The sequence below is a fragment of the Ctenopharyngodon idella genome, chromosome 10 (genome assembly GCF_019924925.1).
Source record: "Ctenopharyngodon idella isolate HZGC_01 chromosome 10, HZGC01, whole genome shotgun sequence".
Classification (NCBI taxonomy): Eukaryota; Metazoa; Chordata; class Actinopteri; order Cypriniformes; family Xenocyprididae; genus Ctenopharyngodon; species Ctenopharyngodon idella.
This window is the reverse complement of record NC_067229.1, coordinates 33,600,586-33,620,674: the sequence shown is the minus strand read 5'-3', so window position 1 is coordinate 33,620,674 and position 20,089 is coordinate 33,600,586. Positions and strand designations below refer to the sequence as shown.

General features: G+C 37.0%; 1 protein-coding gene across 14 annotated transcripts in view; it reads left to right on the top strand.

Annotated features, from left to right (window-relative positions):
- Positions 1 to 852: 852 nt before the first annotated feature.
- parp14rs4 (poly(ADP-ribose) polymerase family member 14-related sequence 4) overlaps positions 853 to 20,089 on the top strand; it is a 75,382-nt gene continuing 56,145 nt past the window's right edge. For 3 of the 14 annotated variants that reach the window (XM_051911323.1, XM_051911328.1, XM_051911326.1), the window contains exons 1-6: positions 861 to 1,110; positions 1,364 to 1,482; positions 1,748 to 1,778; positions 2,037 to 2,143; positions 2,455 to 2,485; positions 2,687 to 2,890. In XM_051911323.1, the coding sequence (XP_051767283.1) occupies positions 936 to 1,110; positions 1,364 to 1,482; positions 1,748 to 1,778; positions 2,037 to 2,143; positions 2,455 to 2,485; positions 2,687 to 2,890 (667 nt within the window). In that variant the 5' untranslated portion in view covers positions 861 to 935. The other 11 variants (XM_051911314.1, XM_051911309.1, XM_051911313.1 and 8 more) reach the window with 9 other exon arrangements.

Below are 20,089 nucleotides of genomic sequence, written 5' to 3'. Positions count from 1 at the left end.
TTTTTTCTGGAGTATCAGTGAATGTTTGAACCTTTTTTAAAAGTTGTGTTTGAGTCCCTCAGATGTCCTCAGTGTGAAAAGACGGATCTCAAAATCATTCAGTCACTGCTGTAAAGGGTTCAAATATGCAAAAAAATTGCTGGAAAACTGAAGAATCTGCAGGACCTGGAGATTTTTTCTGAAGAACAGAGCTCAGTTTAACTGCTCAGGATAAACAAGGGACTCATGAACAAACATCACAAAACAAAAAAATAGTCATAGATCATCCAGGTAACCACACACAGTATTAAGAATCAATGGCTCACATACTTATGAATGGGGTTATTTTAATAAATTCAGCTATTTTTTTTTTTTTTTTTTTGTCTTGTGGATTATATGTAAACATCTTTTATGTAAAATATCTTACTCAGGACAGTACTAAATAAAAAATAACATGCATGTTGTATTATCTCCCTTATTTTGTTAAAATTATTAACATTTTCACAGATTCTGCAAGTGGTTCACATACGTTTTCTTGCAACTGTATATATATATTATACACACACACACACACACACTGTGTATATACAAACGCACACACAGTCTACACAGTCCTGTTAAAACAGCTGGTTTTTGTTATGTTAAAAATGATTCAAAGAAAGATTATATCAGAACGTATGCACATTTAATGCCACTGAAAACCAAAGTGACATTTCATAGAGAGAGAAGGAGAGAGAACAGAACAGTTTTTCCTTTGGGTTTTTCGCGTACATACGACAACGTTCAAAACGATCCGCGTTCACACGGATCCACACAGTGCCGTGTACTGTACACGCCCCCACAGTTTTACGGTAAATTATCTCAGAAACAAAAGTGAAAATAAGCAGGAGGGCGTGATCAACTATATAGCCTACACTGACTCTCAAGTCATTTCCTCAATAACCAGAAGGATCACGATGGACGAATATCCCATCATTGTAGAAGGAGACTGGGGGCCTGAACACACAAAAAGTGTGAAAAATAAACTTCATATTCACTTTCAGAGCAAGAAGAAATCCCAGGGAGGAGACTGCGTCGTGCAATATAATGACAAGAGCAACTCTGCTACGATTCTGTTCAAATCACCTTACGGTAAGTGCTAAACACAAAACGTCAGATGTTAAATTAACACGTTTTTACATATATTTATAAATAAACGCAATCGAGTTGTTAAGATATTATGTTATTAAACATATATACTAACTACTCTAACCATCACTGTCAATTAAAAAAGAAAGAAAGAAACCTCACTTTGAAAAATAATGGACCTCAGGCACAAAAAAAGAACTTCTGTTTGTGAGAGAGAAATGTATTGAAATGAAAAGTCTGATTGTTTGTGTTTAAGTCCGAGATGCCGTACTCTCCCAGGCAGAACACATTATTACTATTGACAGTAAGCAAATCAAGCTGAAAGTGTTCAAACCCAGCGATGTAGAGGAACAAGCAGACAACACTGGACAAAAGGTGCGTATAATATAATTGCGCAGTTATAGCTCTACACGTTTCTTTAGGCTGCATCAAGTTAATATATTTATGAACAATATGGTCTATCATAAAATTCGGAATCTTATTTTATGGTACAGACACGTTTTACAGTTTCTCTAGGAAGATGATTGTCATTTCTCTATATTGTTGAAAGAGGGAGAGAACAAATAACTTACTCAACTTGTTTACTTGTGTTCTCCATTTACGTAGGCTAGTCATAAATGCTTTATATTTTTGTGTTCAGACGCAGCAGGCATGTGGAAATCAGAAATCAAGTAAGTCAATCATCTGGACTTTGGTCTCCAGCTGCTTGTGATCTTTTATTGGATATTTTTACTGTTATTGCCCATGTATTTACTAACGCATTCCTTTTGGTAAAGACATCATTTAGGTAGCTACCTAATTCATACAAATTATATTTGTATTATTTTACTGTATAAAATTGCCTACATAGGGAGCCTTAAACTCCTACCATTTACAAGAGAAAAATGTGTTGTGATGTATCTGACCAAGCCTGATTGTTTGCGTTTAAGGCCAAGATGATGTTCTCTCCCAGAAGAAACATGTTATTACCACTGAGAGTCAGAAAGAGTTCAAATCCAGTGATGCAGAGAAACAGGCAGACAGCACTGGACAAAGAGTGAGTAGACTTATTTTATAATGCTAAATTAGGAACAACAGTGCTTTTCCAAACAAACCATGGACAAGTGGCAAGTGCAAACCAAACCCTTTAGATTGTATCAAGTCACTGTTATATATGGCCTATTAGAACATTAGTTATTAAAATGTTACTCTTTTATGGTTGAGATGTAGACACATTTTAGAAGATGGTTGTCATTTTTATGTAATGTCTCAAAAGGGTGGAGATGAAAGAACAAATAACTTGCCCTACTTGTTTAGTAGTGTTCTCCATTTACATATTCTAAATGTTTTACATTTGTGTGGTTTCAGATGGAGCAGGCAAGTGGATATCAGGAACCAAGTAAGTAATCATCTGGAAATTCGAATATGTGATCTTTTTAATTGATTAGGTTATCTTACTGTTATAGCTAATGTACATAAAACATTTTCATATTCAATTGTAAAGACATGAATTAGGTAGTTACCTAATTGGTATAAAATGATCCAGGTTAGGTTAATTGTAGGGGGACTTAAACAAGTGTCACTTTTAATTTTCCTGAAGATCAAAGTGTCCTACAAACTAATTTGGATGTGAAGAAGCCTCAAGAGTCAAGTGCTGTGGTCCTGGAGGACCTTCCAGATGATTTTAATCAAGATGTTTTGACTCTTTTGGTGGAGAACATCACCAGTCTTTCTGAAAATGACTTTGGCATGGAATTAATACCAGAATTAAGAAAAGCTGTTGTGACCTTTAAAAATCTCAGTGGTAAGTTATACTCATATAAAATATATTTACATTTATTGTTTACATAATAATATTTACATTTTCACATGACAATAAATATTATAACTTTGTTGTTAATACTTATTTTTAATGTATGCATAAAAAATGTGATATAATTTATAACACGGGGGGTCAAAAAAAATACAAAAAAAGTCACTAAAAACTTAATTTAGCTTAATCTTCATTTAGCTCTATAGAAATATACATCAGGCTAATTTTTTTGGACTAGGGAAGGAGTTCTTAGATCTGAAAGTTAGAATATGTTTATCTGGAAAAAGAAATTTTAATTTTAATTAGTTATGTCTGGTTATTGACCAAATCATTCTTTTGAACAGGTTCTTTTTATAGTGCACACAATGAACCAGTTCACCAAATCAGACTGAATCATTAGAAACAGTTGTGGCTGTTTGTAAACACTGATTTACTGAGATACTCAATGAAAATTCACTTTCTTACATGTCTGACAGTCACTACAAATCGAAATTAGCAAATATCTCGAAGTATATAATCCTATGATCCTATGATAAACACATTTTTATTCACATCTGCTTTCCATAAGCAAATGATGGTGTTTACACTGACACACATGCATACTTAAAACATTTTAACATGCTCATTACAGTAATTAATTACTTAATTACTAAGTTAAATACTAAGAAACAAGAAACACACTCCAAATACATTGCCAATCAAACAAAAAACATTTTTTTTCCACGAGTGTTGTCGCACGCCACTGGTATACCTGATGGTATTTCCCGACATGTACATACGCGCAGTATTGGAAGTTTCAGTTTTATCTCCGCTCCCATTTGACTTTCTTTTTGAGGGAAGAATGTGGATGAGTGGCTCTATCACACGTTGCCGAGGGAGCACTTGGGTGACAGGTCCTCGGGAAATAAGGTCAGAGGAACTTTGCTGCCGTACCATGGCTGCAGCAGGCGCAATGATATTATATTAATATCATTGCACCTGCTGCACTCATGGTACGGCAGCAAAGTTCCTTGATTATTACGCCGGAATGACAGTATAGTTCCTAACCATATCGCCCTAGAAAATCACAACTTTTAATTTTCCGTCGGTCTTAGTACACAATGTAACTACAGAAGAGTCAAGTTTTAAATAGGAAAAATATTGAAACTCTTTGGTCATTTTTTAACGAGATGCTAACGGTCTAATCAGATTCAATTAACTATGCTAAGCTATGCTAAAAGTGGTACCGCCAGACCCGGAGATCGGCTGAATGGATTCGAAAACGGTAAAACTCAACTGTTTAACTCTAGGGGAGTTGGAAAGTGAGCCTATTTTCAAAAAAAGTGGAGTGTTCCTTTAAGGTGAATGTGACTGGCGTTTCGGGCTTGTCACGTCCACACTGATTGAGCTTTTGTGGGAAAGCAACCCCTAGTATCTTGTTTTCTGCACAGTATCAGACGGCTTAGGCCTATCTGCAGAATGCGAGTTCCTTCTTGGGATCTTTCTGTAATCCTGAAAGGTTTATTAGAGGTTCTGTTTGAGCTCTTGGAGTCAGACTTGGAGAAGTTCTGACTCTGAAGGTGGGTCTGTCACTGGCATTACTTCGCTTGAAAGAGTAGGAGATTTGCAGGCACTCCCAGTTGTCTTCTGCTTTGATTGTGCCTTTGGACAGGTAAACATTATATTGCACCCGAGGCCATGTTATGTTCCAAAGGTGCCTTTATCGATCATTCATCCGGTCATTCTTCAAGCCTTCTTTCCTTTGCCATTTGACTTGCCGGAGCAGAAGAGGCTTCACCTCTTATGTCCATTTAGGGCACTAAAGATTCATGTTTACCACCCAGGAAGTGTGGTGTAAATCTGATCAACTGTTCCTGCCATCAAGCAGCACTTGTCGCATTGGATTGTTGATGCGATTTCTTTTTGTCCATGAGGTGCGTGGTATGGCTTCGCTTCTAGGCACCAAAGCCCACTCCACAAGGGGTGTGGCCACTTCTAAGGCGCTAGCTAAGGGTGCGACTTTGCAAGATGTTTGTGCTGTGGCAGGCTGGTCCTATCCGTACACATTCATGAGGTTCTGCAGTTTGAATATGGATTCAGCCCTAGGAGCTTCTGGGTTAATCTTTCCTTTCTGGCCATAAGGTTTGTAAATGCAAAATCATTACTTTTCAATATACACAATATACTTCGCCTCTAGACATAGATTCCGTGACGTAGGTTTCCTTTAATGGTCTTGATGACCTGACCTCTGTCGTCCAGTAGGATTGGAGTGATTTCACACATGCTTCAGAGACTGGTTCACGCTGAAGGCGTTGCTCTCTCAATGCAATGACGTAACATACTTAACCCTGAGACCTTTTATTAAAACATACAAATAGGTCAGTCAAGACTTGTAAATGTCTATTGTGTATGCAGATTATACTTTTAAGTTTTTATTCACTGGATCATGGTTTCTATAAATAGATGACTTAAGACTAGTTAATTCAATTTATTTGCTTTAGACATGTAACATATCCATGCTTGCAAATCATTACTTGTACTGGGTTCTTTGCAAAACTTTAATGTAGATGTAGAAAAGTTATCCAAAATGTTCTTAATAGTTAGTTGGTTTCAATGTTCAGTTGTGTGTTGTGTCTTTGGGACATGGATCCTGAAACTCCTATCTCACTTGGAATGGTTCAGTGTCTGGATCTGAATTTTGTCTTTTGTTGTGAGAACATGGCTGTTGATTTTGTTTCATTAGCCATGTGCCCTTTTCTTGACATGTTCATTGTGAGCACATGGTATGTGCACTTCTCTGATCTTGTGTGTTTGGCAACACTTTAAAATTCTGTTCCGTCATTTATAAATAACTACACAAGAACAAATGAGTAACTATTAAACTATTAAACAAGACATTTTAAAATTTCATTGTAAAACATACTCCAATAATCTTTATTTTATTTAAAACTTCAAAAAAATATATTATATTACAGTGTAGTTAGTAATTAGTTCTCTATGAGGAATTGTAATATGTAATTACAGTATTAACAGCTTATCCAAATCATAAGTCTGCTACCTATTGATTAAACAATCTTGTATAACAGTAGCGGTTAAAATGTTAATGTAGCACTGGTCATTTGGCCTGCATTAGCTATTGATTAGTTTCACATTAATTATGAATCTGTGTATAGTTTCTGATGTAATGAGGAGATCCAGGTCAGCTGATTAAATCTATGTTATTGCTTAATAATAAATGATCAAATAATAAATGATAGACATATTGTTTTGGAATAATCAGAATTCAAATTTAATAAAGAAAATTAACATGAAAAATAGAATAACAGTTAGAAATCAACTTCTAATATCTCTGAAATATTATAAGTCAAAATCTGAGTACAATCTAAGTAAAATATGAGTACGTAAAACATTTTCAGCTGGTTAAACTTAGAAATGTAAGTTCACGTGCTGCCTTAAAAATGTGAGTTTTAATTTAAGTTAAAATTTAAACTTAAAATAATGCATTGTCTTGACTACTTGTGAGTTGAAACAAAGATTATCTTCAAGTTGAGTTAACTTATGTTTAGTTGAGTTAACTCACATTTTTAAGGCAGCAGGTGAACTTTCATTTCTAAGTTTAACCAGCTGAAAATGTTTTACAGTGTGAGTAAAAGCTTCTTGCCTAAGGAAAAATAAAGTTGTCGAGAGCTCTCTTTAAGCCAGAATGCTAAAAGAGCATATGTTGAGTCAAGATAGAGACTGTCTAAACAGAAAATCTGTTGCCCTTTTATGCTTGTAAAACAACAGGGTGTCCGCGGGGTCTTAAAAAGTATTAAAAGTTGATAAATCAATTTAGAGAAAATTAAGGCCCTTAAAAAGTATTAGAAAGTCTTAAAAGCCATTTTCCAAGGTATTACATTTTGTATAATCTTCATTATGTATATTTGTCTAAAGAGGTTGTATGCTAAAGTTTACCTGAATTTAATCATTGCGTAGGCGAATAGTGTGATTCTGTGTAGTTTATTTATAGAATCCCGCTAGATTTGATGTCATCTGTTACCGCGCTCACTGACTGACTGATAGCACAGGTCCTTTCACGCTCGGTTGTTAAGCAACATCGTTGACTAATGGGAAAATAGAAGTTTTCGTGCAAATGGTTGGAGGATAAGGAGTTGGAACTAGGGGTGTAACGGTTCTCAGTAAAAAATCAAACCGTGCCGTTCTCCACACACGTTTCGGCACACACTTGCACCTCGGTTCATCTCATATCTGACAACGCGTACGCATCTATAATATGGTTTGTTGAAAATAAATAAAACAGACAAAGTTCCCCTAAACTTTATTCAATGCGACTGATGTATGCTCTATATGAGAAGTCATTTACACCATCATCATCCGAGTGTTGATAGCGCGCGAGCACAGGTGAGACCTGAACAGAACACATTGCTATCTGCGTTTGAACTAAACTCATTTAAGCCTGGCTAATTTAAACATTCGAGCGCAAGGCATGAAAGAGAACTTACACACGCGCTGTGAGTAGATTTGTGCACTCTTCCGAAGCGCGCACGTGGAAGTGCGTGTACAGTGTGCAAACACTGAGTTCTCTTTCAAGTCTTGCGCTTGAATGGACAAATTCACACAAAAATTGTCAACATGCCCGTCTTGGCGAGTACCCAAGCAAACATAGTCGGTTATTAAGTGAACTTATACACTCGAGAAAGAATGCATGTGTTCAGTGTCAGTGTACTGATCCGTGCATTATGTCTTAAAGACATTCCTGCATTCCTGTTGTCTGTGTGTTTTTAATGTTAATCAAACATCAAAAGACAAGGAAATCACTCACTGCTCTTGATGAAATAGCTTTTATTATTTGTTTTAATAGCTAACGTTACTTCATTCAGTTTCTGTATACCTGAAAACTACTGATACCAGAAAAACCTGAAACCTTTGTATCTTTGCTCTATTGTATTTATTTGTGCTGTTGCTTGCAGTTTGATTTTTATTTTCTTTATTTTTATTTGACCATAGTCCTTTTTTCCCTGAACATAGCACATACCGAACCGTACCGTAACAGTGACCCTAAAACCGTGATGATAACTGAACCTTTGCACCCCTAGTTGGAACCATGGGTGAGGTCCGTCTCTGGGAATAACCGTGAGGCGTACTGCTCTGTGTGTCGGAAGGCAATTAGCTTAGCCTCGATGAGGATCAACGCTGTCCAGTCCCACATGCTAACTGCTAGCCACAAAGCCGCTATGGGACGCAAAATGCAGGTCTCTATCGCGCAAATGCTTGGAGAGCTTTATTTTCCCTCTTCAGTAAGTTTTGTCAATTGTTTTGTTTATTGGTCTAATTCTTGTTTCTGGTTTCTCTTTCTAATAAACCTTGCATTGGGTTAGTTACTCAGTTAATTCTCTTGTACTTTGTTCTCACCCTTCTGAATTATGTTGTATTGATAAGGAGTTACACAAACTAAGACTGTTTAGTTGTGCTATCTTGCAATCAATATATAGTAAATTTAAGTTAAAGTGTCGCTGATGTAACCGGTTAAACTTGAAGTGGCGATGAGGTCTTAAAATGTATGGAAAAAGTCTTAAAAAAGGTCTTAAAAGGTATTAAATTTAACTCCACAAGTTCCCCTTTTGTATGGCTGAGACCAGTAGACCACAAAAGCCACTGCTGCAAAAATGCTGCCCTGCTGCCTTGAAGAACAATTCATAAAAAGAAACACTAAATAGATATTTCATAACATAAAAAATAAATGATTTCTTTATTATGAAAATATGATTGATTGGATGATAAAACATAAACTGGGAATATTAATCTTTTTCTTCAGATAGACACCAATTTCCTAGTAGTAGTAAAATTAGTATTGATTAGCTAATAGTGAACTAGTGCATTCAACTGAGTGCTATTACCAAGCAGCAACCTCCCCCAGTTTCTCTTGAAGCCAATACGGAAGTGACTTAAACTGCGATTCATCGACTGGCCACTAGGGACAGGCTCCAAAAGAGAGCAGAATCTCATTGAGTCCCATGTTAAAATGCCCAACTTTACAGCAGAAAAAAAAACATGTTTACAGCCTGGATCAAATTGTGGTTTTGGTCTATACAGCTAATTTTGCCCTTCATGACAACTCTGAGGGGGGTGAATTTTTTTATAACTCATCCGTTTAAATTATATTAAGCCTTAAATTCTGCATAATTAAGGGCGTGGTCACTTGAGTGACAGGTTTGCCGCTGCTGTCTGTGAGCCGTCATGTTACCTCAGCTAATTCCAGCCGCTGAATTTGGCATCTCTGCTGTGTTTGTGCTTTTTTCGGGATTATTTTATACAGTTATCAAATAATATGGCTTGCTGTGTGCTTATATGGTTGAGACAGATGTGTGTCTGTGTACATGTGCACACATGCTGAAGATAAACTGAACACACATTGTTGGATCGTCTTGGCATTGGATAAAATTTTGTTCATGAGATTTACTATGACAATGGCTGGAGAATATGCCTCTTAAGACATGACAAAATCTGCCAGCGCTGCTTGGATATTATAACTAAAACTGCTGCACTATTTTGAAAAATTATACTTTGGACGTGGGCTCATTTGTTTGTGAGAGTCTAATGTATACAATCATATTCAGTTTTACAACATAAACGCTGCTGAGGTTGCATAGATGAGTGAGGAGAGTTTGGGCAAGGCGGTGTAGATCTTCTCTCCAGATGAGTTTTATAGCTTTATTGCAGGGTGCTTGTTCTCAGTTTTTGTCTTAGCAGGAAAATCAAGTCTTACACTGATAAAACTTTTTTAACTGTTCATTGAAACAAATTGCACAAAAGAACTGGTTCACATAAAAAAATAAAAAAAATAAAAAAAAACTTCCCATCACTATTATTTTTTTTTTATTTTTTATTTAACCTTTATTTAACCAGGAGAGTCCCATTGAGATTAAAAACCTCTTTTTCAAGGGAGTCCTGGCCAAGAGGCAGCAACATTTATACAATTATAAACATACAAGAAACATTAAAATAACACAGGTTATGAAAAACAATTGCACATTATTGAGACAGTCTCTATTGCTTTCAGCTTAGTTTTAAAAGCGTTTAAGGACAAGAGCTCAGTCAGTTTCCAGTCCTTCTGCAACATGTTCCAAGCAAAAGGAGCCGAGTGGACAAAGGCTTTCTTCCCCAACTCAGTGCGGGCAAAAGGAACAGAGAGCAACAACTGATCATTTGATCGCAGGGAGTAAGAGTCAACACTTCCCTGTTTGATTAAAATACAAATGTACGGAGGCATTAATCCAAGCATAGCCTTGAAAATAAAAGTATACCAATGTCCCTGCCTCCTAGTGGCCAGAGAAGGCCATCCCACTTGTGAATACAAATCACAATGATGCTTCATGGCTCTACAGTTAGTAATGAACCTCAGAGAAGCATGATAAACCGTGTCCACCATTTGAAGACATGAAGAAGAAGCATTCATATAATCATATGACACCTTTAATCCTTTGTACATACAGTTGCACACTGTTGATATTATGACTTCATCAAATGTATCTGGCACATCTGTAAAATATATTTTCTTATAGATGCAGGAAAGTTCCTTGTGGACAGCAGGACACATGAAAAGTTCAAGAAGAATAATCTGAGGGCCCGTGCACTGGAGAGAAGCACGTGTGTGCGGGTGGAGAACCTTACAGATGAGGCCAGCACAAACAAGATGCTGCTGGAACTGTATTTTGAGAAATGGGGTGGTCCAGTAGAGGAAATTATCACAAATCCATCAGAACAAGCAGCCATTATTACCTTTAAGGAGGAAGAAGGTATAAATACTGTACATGTGCAACTGCTGGTAGTCTACATTGGTACAGTTCCATATTTAGTGATAACACTTCTTTATCTTATTTTATCACCGTAAATGCATTTATTCATTGTACCTGCAACTTACGGTAACACTTTATTTTAGGGTCTTTTAACTAGTTGCTTACTAGCATGCATATTACTAGAATATTGGCTATTTATTAGTACTTACTAAGCACATATTAATGCCTTATTCTGCATGACCTTATTCTACATTCTTAATCCTACCCAATACCTAAACTTAACAACTAACTTACTAACTATTAATAAGCAGTAAATTAGGAGTTTATTGAGGGAAAAGTTGTAGTTAATAGTTTATATATGTTCCCTATACTAAAGTGTTACCCAACTTACATTCTTTTTTCAGCCAGAGAGAGAGTTTTGAAGAGAGAGAATAACATCTGTGATGTTCCAGTCAAGATATATCCCTACTTTAAATCACTGGATACAGTCTTGTATGGTGGAAACAGACCACATTTGAAGCTGCCTGATCCCATTACAGTCAGTGTACATCCTGCCATCAGAGAGTTACTTCTCAAGAAAGGGGAGATTTCCTCTATTAAATGCCAGATGAGCTCACACTTCTGCCAAATAAACATGGACAAACCTGAAGCTTTGCTCAGTCCTGATCCAGCATTACTGAAACAGAAAGGAGTTACCAGAAGACACGTTGACGGCTGGAGTAAGAATGCCTGTGATGCCTTCATGAAAATAATCTCAAAGTACACAACATCTGAGTGGCCGGTGTCACACCCCTTGTGGTCTAAAGTGGAGAGTGATGTTAAGGAATTGGTGAAAGATAAGGTTTTCACAGATATGGATGCCTCTAAAGGTGTCCTGACACTGGCGGGAATGACCCATGAGATAATTGGACTGAAACTCATCATGGAGAAAATTTTAGAGAGAGCAACAAATCACATGGAGAGAGAGAAGAACAGTGTGACAGAACAAATGGAGATGTCTCCTGCCATGTACTCTCTGCTTTTACAAGATGGCCTGAAAAGTGCTGTTTCTCCACATCTACACATTGACTACAACAAAAAAATGAACAGGCTAAATTTATCCGGTCTTCATACAGAAACTCTTACCTTCAAGAATTGGGTCCTTGAGAAGAAAATAAATATGAAACAAAAGCCCTTAAAGATTGACCGTTCAATCCTGGAGTTCCTTAGATCAGTGGATTGTAATGAAATGTCCACAGATCTCTTCATATCTCATGGAATAACTGCTGTCTACACAATCGAAAATGGAGATGTTGTTTTGACTGGGAGCACAGAAAAAGCACTTGTTGAGGCAGAGAAGAGGGTGAATATGGTTCTTACATCCAAAGACCTCATTATAGAAGATCAGGGTGTCCTTCAAATGCCAGAATGGCAGGATCTCAAAAAACAATTGCAAAAATCATTCAATACATCCAAAAATATATCTGTGTTGAATCTTTCACAGAGAGACAAAGTAATAGTGACCGGATTCAGAGATCCAGTGATGAAGGTCAGTGAGAGCTTAGGACGTTTCATTGAGAAACACACTAAAATTGAAGAAACAGTTCGTGTAAAATCACATGCAGTGGTTGAATTCATAAAAGACAGAAAAACACAAGACTGGCAGCACATTATGAAGTCTGATAAAATTAAAGTGAAATTTGATTCAAAGAGACCCTGGATCAAACTGTCTGGAGAGCGAGGATTTGTCCAGCCAGCTATGACTTTCTTTAAAAGGTTGGCAGATTCTCTCCACACAGACACACACATCATTAAAAAGGCAGGAGCAAAGAAGTACTTCAAGGAACAGGGTAAAATGATGCTGTCAATGCTGTTGAAGGAAAAAAGATTTGTGGTGGTTCTCCAGGAAGATGACATGCTGGAACAGGAAGAGGATGAATTTACTGAAAGCAGTTTTGAAGATTTTGGCCAGGTCTCTTGCGAGGTTCGAATGCCAAGTGGAGTAACTGTTACTGTCAGGATGGCGGACATTTGCAAGCTCAGTGTTGATGCTGTGGTCAATGCTGCTAATGAAGATCTGAAGCACATTGGTGGTTTAGCTTTCGCACTTCTCCAAGCTGCTGGACCACGTCTACAGCATTATTGTGAACATTACATAAAAGAAAATGGGCCTCTGAAACCTGGAGATGCCATCATCACTGACGCTGGTCGTCTTCGCTGTAAATATGTGGTACACGCTGTTGGACCTCGCTTCAGCGATTCAGACCGACGCACCACTGTACAACGCCTGAGACATGCTATAAGGGAAAGCTTGAACAAGGCATCGAGCAAAAACTGCTCCTCCATTGCAATTCCAGTTATTAGTTCAGGGATATTTGGTTGTCCTCTTGAACTTTGCACTGAATCAATTGCCAAGGAAGTGTGTGAGTACATCGAAAATCAAAACCGCAGAGGTTCCAGTAGCACATTAACTGAGATACAGTTGGTTGACAATAATGGCAGCACTGTAAATGCCATGGCTCAAGCTGTCCGAAAGGAGTTTGCTGCTTATAACCCCAAAATTAATTTCCCTCATCAATCCAAACCTCATGGGTATAGTAACGATAGACAAGGCTATCGTGGAAGTGGTCATGGTAGTGGCCGTGGACGTGGACATGGAAACGGCTATCGTGGTCATGGAAATTATGGTCATAGAAACCAAGAGTTTGAAGGTCCCAAAGTCCGTGGTAATAGAGAATTTGAAGGACAAGCACACTCAAGCTCTGGTGGCAGATCAGATACATTTGAAGGATTGAGTGTTCTTGAGACCAAAACTACAAAAGAGGGACTAAAAATCATTCTGAGCAAAGGGAACATCCAGGATGCACGTGTAAGTGAATCATAGTTAAAAACTAACAGAAAGACCATAGCAAAAAAATATGCTAGAGTTTTTTTTTTTTTTTTTAATTTAATTAGTCTTTTTTCACTTGTTTTCCCATAAAAAAAAAATCTAAAAAAGAAAGAAAGAAAGAAAAAAACTTGACAAGCAACACTGCATAAAGTATGTGGTGCTGTTATTCTGCCACAGAAACACTAAAAACGGAGAAGAAGACTTGGAGCATTTGAGTCGAGGGGTTGAGATGTGGGGTGATGACATCATCGTTTCACAAACTATACAGATTGGCTGTACACACAAAAACCGCCGATACGATACAAAATTTGTACATATACAGCTAAGCACGTCTCCGTGTGGATGAGCTCTTACTCACCCTCATTTCATTCCAAACCACATTCCACAACATAATTTTCATTTTTGGCTATCCCTTTAAAGGGTTAGTTCACCCAAAAATGAATATAATATAATTTATTACTCACCCTCATGTTGTTCTACACCCGTAAGGCCTTCATTCATCTTCAGAACACAAATTAAGATATTTTGATTAAATCAGATGGCTCAGTGCAGCCTGCATAGCTAGTAATGACATTTCCTCTCTCAAGATCCAGAAAGCTACTAAAAACATATTTAAAACAGTTCATGTGAGTACAGTGGTTCTATGTTAATATTATAAAGCGACGAAAATACTTTTTGTGTGCCAAAAAAAACAAAACAAAATAACGACTTTTCAACAATAGTGATAGGCGATTTCAAAACACTGCTTCGGAGCTTTACGAATTGAATCAGTGATTCGGATCTCCTATCAAACGGCTAAACTGCTGAAATCACGTGACTTTGGCGCTCTGAGTCGATTCTGATTCGATTCGCAAAGCTCCGAAGCAGTGTTTTGAAATCGCCCATCACTATATTGTTGAAAAGTCGTTATTTTGTTCTTTTGGCACACAAAAAGAATTCTCGTTGCTTTATAATATTAACATAAAACCACTGTACTCACATGAACTGTTTTAAATATGTTTTTAGTAGCTTTCTGGATCTTGAGAGAGGAAATGTCATTGCTTTGAATGCAGGCCTCACTGAGCCATCGGATTTCAACAAAAATATCTTAATTTGTGTTCCGAAGATGAATGAGGTCTTACGGGTGTAGAACAACATGAGGGTGAGTAATAAATGACATTATTTTCATTTTTGGGTGAACTAACCCTTTAAAGATACATTCTGGGTTAACATCTTATGCAGTGTTGCTTCTCAAGTCATTTCTCTTGTTTATACTGTAGATATTTTTACTGGAAAATTAGACAATTTTTTTAATTAACCTTTTCTGTACCAGAATACAGGTCAGATTAAAAAGTGAAGTATTTTATATTATTTTTATGTTAATCAGTGGTGAACAATTTCTCCAAAAGAAGTCTCTCTTTTGTTTCTCCAGGCTGATGTCATTGTAAACACTATATCGGAGGACTTGGACCTCAGTAAAGGTGCCGTCTCCAAAGCACTCCTTCAGACTGCTGGTCATCAGCTCCAGTCAGAAATCACCACAGCTGCGCGCTCAAACAATCTAAATTATGGTGAAATGGTCATCACAGATGGTTATAAACTGAAATGTCGAAAAGTCTTCCATGTAGTTTCTCCATTTTGGAAACAAGGCTCAGCAGATAGGGTGAGAATAATAATCTTGTAATTGAAATTTAACAAAATTGTCATTAACTGTGTTAATGCTGGCTGATTAAATGATGTGCCTCATGTGTAGGTTCCATTTATTTATTTATTTAGATGGTACTTATTTAAAGATGATAATGGACATATTTATTTATATTGTAAAAGGTACTCATTCAGATCATTAGAGATTGCCTGAGAAAAGCAGAAACCCGTGGAATGGCTTCAGTCGTCTTCCCAGCTATCGGTACTGGGAATCTTGGCTTTCCTAAAGATCTCGTGGCCAAAATCATGCTGACAGAATTCCAGGAATTTAACTCTACAAATCTTCGAGAGGTAACTGTGATTGTGCACCCATCTGACAAGGAGAGCATTCAGGTGAGTGAAGGAAAAATAGATTTAAGAACCATTAAAACACAAAGTCAAGGTTTTCCCCATCACATACAGTATGATCAATATGTGCTTTTATTTTTTTAACTATAAGCTATTTGAATAATATAACCATAGTTGCTCATGTTAATGTTCTCTTGCATATTTCTGCTTTATCTCTTAGTGCTTTACCAGCATCTTTAGAAATGGGATCCAGGGTCCCAACACAAAAGGACCAGATCGACTTGCCATGAATAAAACAAATATTTCTGGCAAGTCAGCTCAGACCTCTGGTAACACTTTCTGATGTCCATTACAATTATTTTTGTGTACATCTTATTGAAAGATATTTTCTGATAAAAAGTATATCCAAATATCACAGGATATATTTAGGATAGTGACAAAATAAAACTGTAGAAATTTTCCATACACTGTACATCTTCTTTGTTTTTCTTTAGGGATTGTTGGCAAAGTCTCCTCTCCCTCTCTTGGGGTGCACACTATGCATCTGGGTCAAGTGACTCTGGAGGTTTCATCTGGAGACATAACTAAAGAAAAAACTGATGCAATTGTCAACTCCTCAAATCCGACATTTTCTCTGAAAGCAGGTTAATCCTACTTCACACACTATCTTGCTTATTTGCATGAATCTCTGTTTCATTTATAATTTATTTCACATTTGAAGAGAAGTATAATGTAACTGTCAATTTTTAATTGTAATCCAGGAGTATCAAAGGCCATTTTAGATGCGGCTGGATTACAAGTGGAACAAGAATGTTCACAGATTGGTTTGTATATTCTTTTATTATCTATTATCATTTCTTGTTGATGGACATTACCTTTTTGAATACTTCAAGAGTGATCTAATGAACTTTAGATACTATTGGTAAACCCATTTTTTTCCAATAGTGGGATCATCAAACATTCAGCAAACAGAGATTGTGACCTCAGCCGGGCACCTGCCATGTGGAAAGATCATCCATATTATTGGACGCAATGGCCCATCTGAAATTAAGGATGTAGTTTTGTCTGTTCTGAAATTGTGCGAGTCACGCCAGATTACTTCTGTCGCCTTCCCAGCTCTTGGCACTGGTAAGATGCTTTGTGTGGTCTTGTTTTTTTTTGTTTTGTTTTTTTACATAATGGCAATAAGAGTTTTTCTTATTTACTTTTTTTTCTTAATTTAATTCAAACGTTTTCCACTGACATTTTGTGTGAACTATTCACTATTGTTTTCCCTTTTTTGTCTTTAACCCTTTAGGTCAGGGTGGTGCACCACCAGCTGATGTTGCAGATGCAATGGTTGATGCAGTTGTTGACTTTGTGAAGAAAAAGAAACCTGTGCATGTAAAGTTTGTGAAGTTTCTTATATTCCAGACAAACATGTTGTCAGACTTCCACCAAAGCATGGTCAGAAGATCTGGTGAGAAAGTAGAAGAGGATAAAAGTCTGTTTACCAAAATTAAAGGTCAGTAAACCATAATAAAAAAGAATGCTAATCCGATCTATTCTTGTTTTTCTTAAATACAGTAATTAATCCTTCTGTTTCTTTCCATCAAACATGTACTTTGAAAAAAAAAAGACTATTTTTTGGGGGAAAGTTCAGAATCTCCCAAAAATGATGAGTTTGTGATGGTGGTTGAGGAAATTGAGCCAGCTGTGTTCCAACTGTGTGGAGAGACATCAGAGGACCTGAGGGAAGCCAAGGATATGATCCACAGCTTCATAGTACGGGAGCATATGACCATCCCAATCCATGATCCAGCCATTGCTGATTTCACCAAGGGGGATGCAGAAATGCTTAACTCCATGCAGAGGGAATTCACAGTCAGTATAAAACTTGAGAAGAAAGGCCGAGATTCTGTCGTCACATTGGAAGGCCTGACAAGAGACGTTCACAGTGCAGAGAGACGTATTCGGGACATGATCCGCAAGGTGGAAAGAAATGAAAGCCAAAGACGTGAGGCATTTATAGTCAGCAGTATGGTTAATTGGCAATATCAGGAGAATGGACGCAACCTCAAAAACTTTGATATGTTGACTAATTATGAGCTGGAACAGGCCTATCAGAAGAGACAGCCTTCAGTGAGAATCAAGATTAATAATGATGATTATGAGGCTGATTTATTTCGCAAAGAGGCCACAAGAGGGAGAATGAGGATTGAACTGAACAGAGTAGATCTGAAAGGTGATAATATTTTATAATCTAGACATTGATTAAAAGGCCATCATGTACAAAGAATAGTTGTTCATGTTTTTGTTCTTCTTGTCCATAGATGCAGCTGCAGCAGCAGCTCAAAGCCCTTTGCCTTCACACTGGGAGGACATGAAATTAAAGTCAGTTGTTCTTGTAAAACTCACAGCAGGCTCGAATGAATATAACGAAGTGGAGAAAGAGTTCAGAAGAACCAATCTAACCTCTAACATCATTGAAGTAAGACTAGATGAAGGGGAAAGAGAAATCTCCTGTTTATTAGTTTTGAAAGGTTCTGGTGTTGCATTTTATTACTATAGTGTAATACTAATATTTATTTTTGTCTTTAGATTGAAAGAGTTCAGAACAGCGCACTTTGGAGAAACTATATAATCAAAAAGGAGGAAATGGAAGAAAAAAACAAGCACAAAAACAATGAAAAGCGTCTTTTCCACGGCACTGGCCCAGATAAAACAGATCAGATCAACCATCACGGCTTCAATCGCAGCTTTGCTGGGACACATGGTATCATTCAAATTCAGCATAAACTTTATTTGCTCTTGTATCCATTCATGTCAATAGTCTAATGCTCTTGATCTGTTTTTAGGAGCCATGTATGGGAATGGTACATATTTTGCTGTGGACCCATGTTACTCAGCCCAAGGCTACTCTAAACCTGACGTCAAAGGACATAAACGCATGTATCTCGCCAGGGTGCTTGTCGGTGATTTCACTCAAGGAAAACAAGGCCTTCCTGTTCCCCCTGCGAAGAGCTCCAATAGTGCTGATCTCTATAACAGCGTGACTGACAACATCAACAACCCAACCATGTTTGTGATTTTCCATGATGTACAGGCTTACCCAGAATACCTAATCACCTTCCAGTAATGATTATGAGGTCTCAGTTTCTGTTCAGCTAGTGTTTTTGCTGCTGTTTTACGTTGATTTGGTGTAGCTGAACATACTGCTATGTGCAATTTTTACTGGCAATGTAGACTGTAGGTAGCATCATGCTTATATAAATGACAAAAACTAACAGAACAGTGATTTATCCTGAGAAAGTCTTTGTCCAATTCCCAAAACTTTTAGACTGTCCATTTTATCTTGAGCTGGTTTTCTGAAATTAGCTGCTTAATGTTATGGTTTGCTTCTAATCTTTACTTAGGCTAATCAGCAGATATTTGTTGTCATATATTGAAGAATTGCTTAACAAAGAAAATAGTTTGTGTTGAACATATACAGTATATGGGGATTATGTTTATGTGGATTAAAGGAGCACATTGATTAAAATTAGACATATCATTATGTAACAATAAATATAAAAAGGACATATTAATTATGATTGGTGAATTAAAAAATGTTATTTTTTACTACATACTTAAAACATTCCAAATAAATCAGTTTTTCTGTGGATGTTTTTATATTTTTCTGAGTAATATTGCACTAATTTATTTACAATAAAATAAATGATAACCTTAAAATATGATTAAATTAAATTAAATCAAGGTAAAAACAAAAGGTCATGTCACATGGCTGGTTCATATACTGCAATGCGAACGTCTTGACTTATTATCTTGGAGAAAAGTAGGCTACTTTATAATAAAATTAGTAAAATGTGTTAACAGTAGATGCACCTACCTTTTAGACGCTTGCGCACATTTTATTTTGTGATTTTTAATAACTTCACCTGTGCTGGGAGACTGGTTATAACCTACTATTTTTGCGGTGCAAACAGCCTAAACTTAAATGAGTGGACGTCTTACTGCATGCAGGTTTGGGCGCTCTGCGCTGCCAAATAATGCCTTTCCCTCGCTAACTTACGGAGCCCCTAAGAGGACATAGTGAAAGAAAGAAAAAAATATGAGATGGGAGGAAAAATGATTTGTCAATGCTTTTGCGTTCTCTCACAAATATTTTGTGTTCCCCCCAAAAACTTCGCATTTGCTCGCAAAAGTATTGCGTTCCCCAGAGCAACTTTATGTTCACTCACAAAATGTTTTGTGTTCCCCTGAGAAACTTTGCATTCGAATGCAATGTTTCTTGAGGGAACGCAAAGGTTTTTCTGTGAGCGAACACAAAGTTTATTTGGGGAACGCAATACTTTTGCGAGTGAATGCAAAAGCATTGAAATATTTGTTTTTCCTCCAATCTCATTTTTTTCCATCACCATGTCCCTTTTAGGGTCTCCATACTACACTCCATTGCTGCATCCAAAATTGCATACTATATAGTAGGTAAGCATACTATGCTTGGTTTGAAACTTATTTCGCGACTGTTAAACAAGTACATTATACATTTTTGGGTGCGTCTCAGTCAGCTCCAGAGCTCGTGATTCAGTAGGCTAT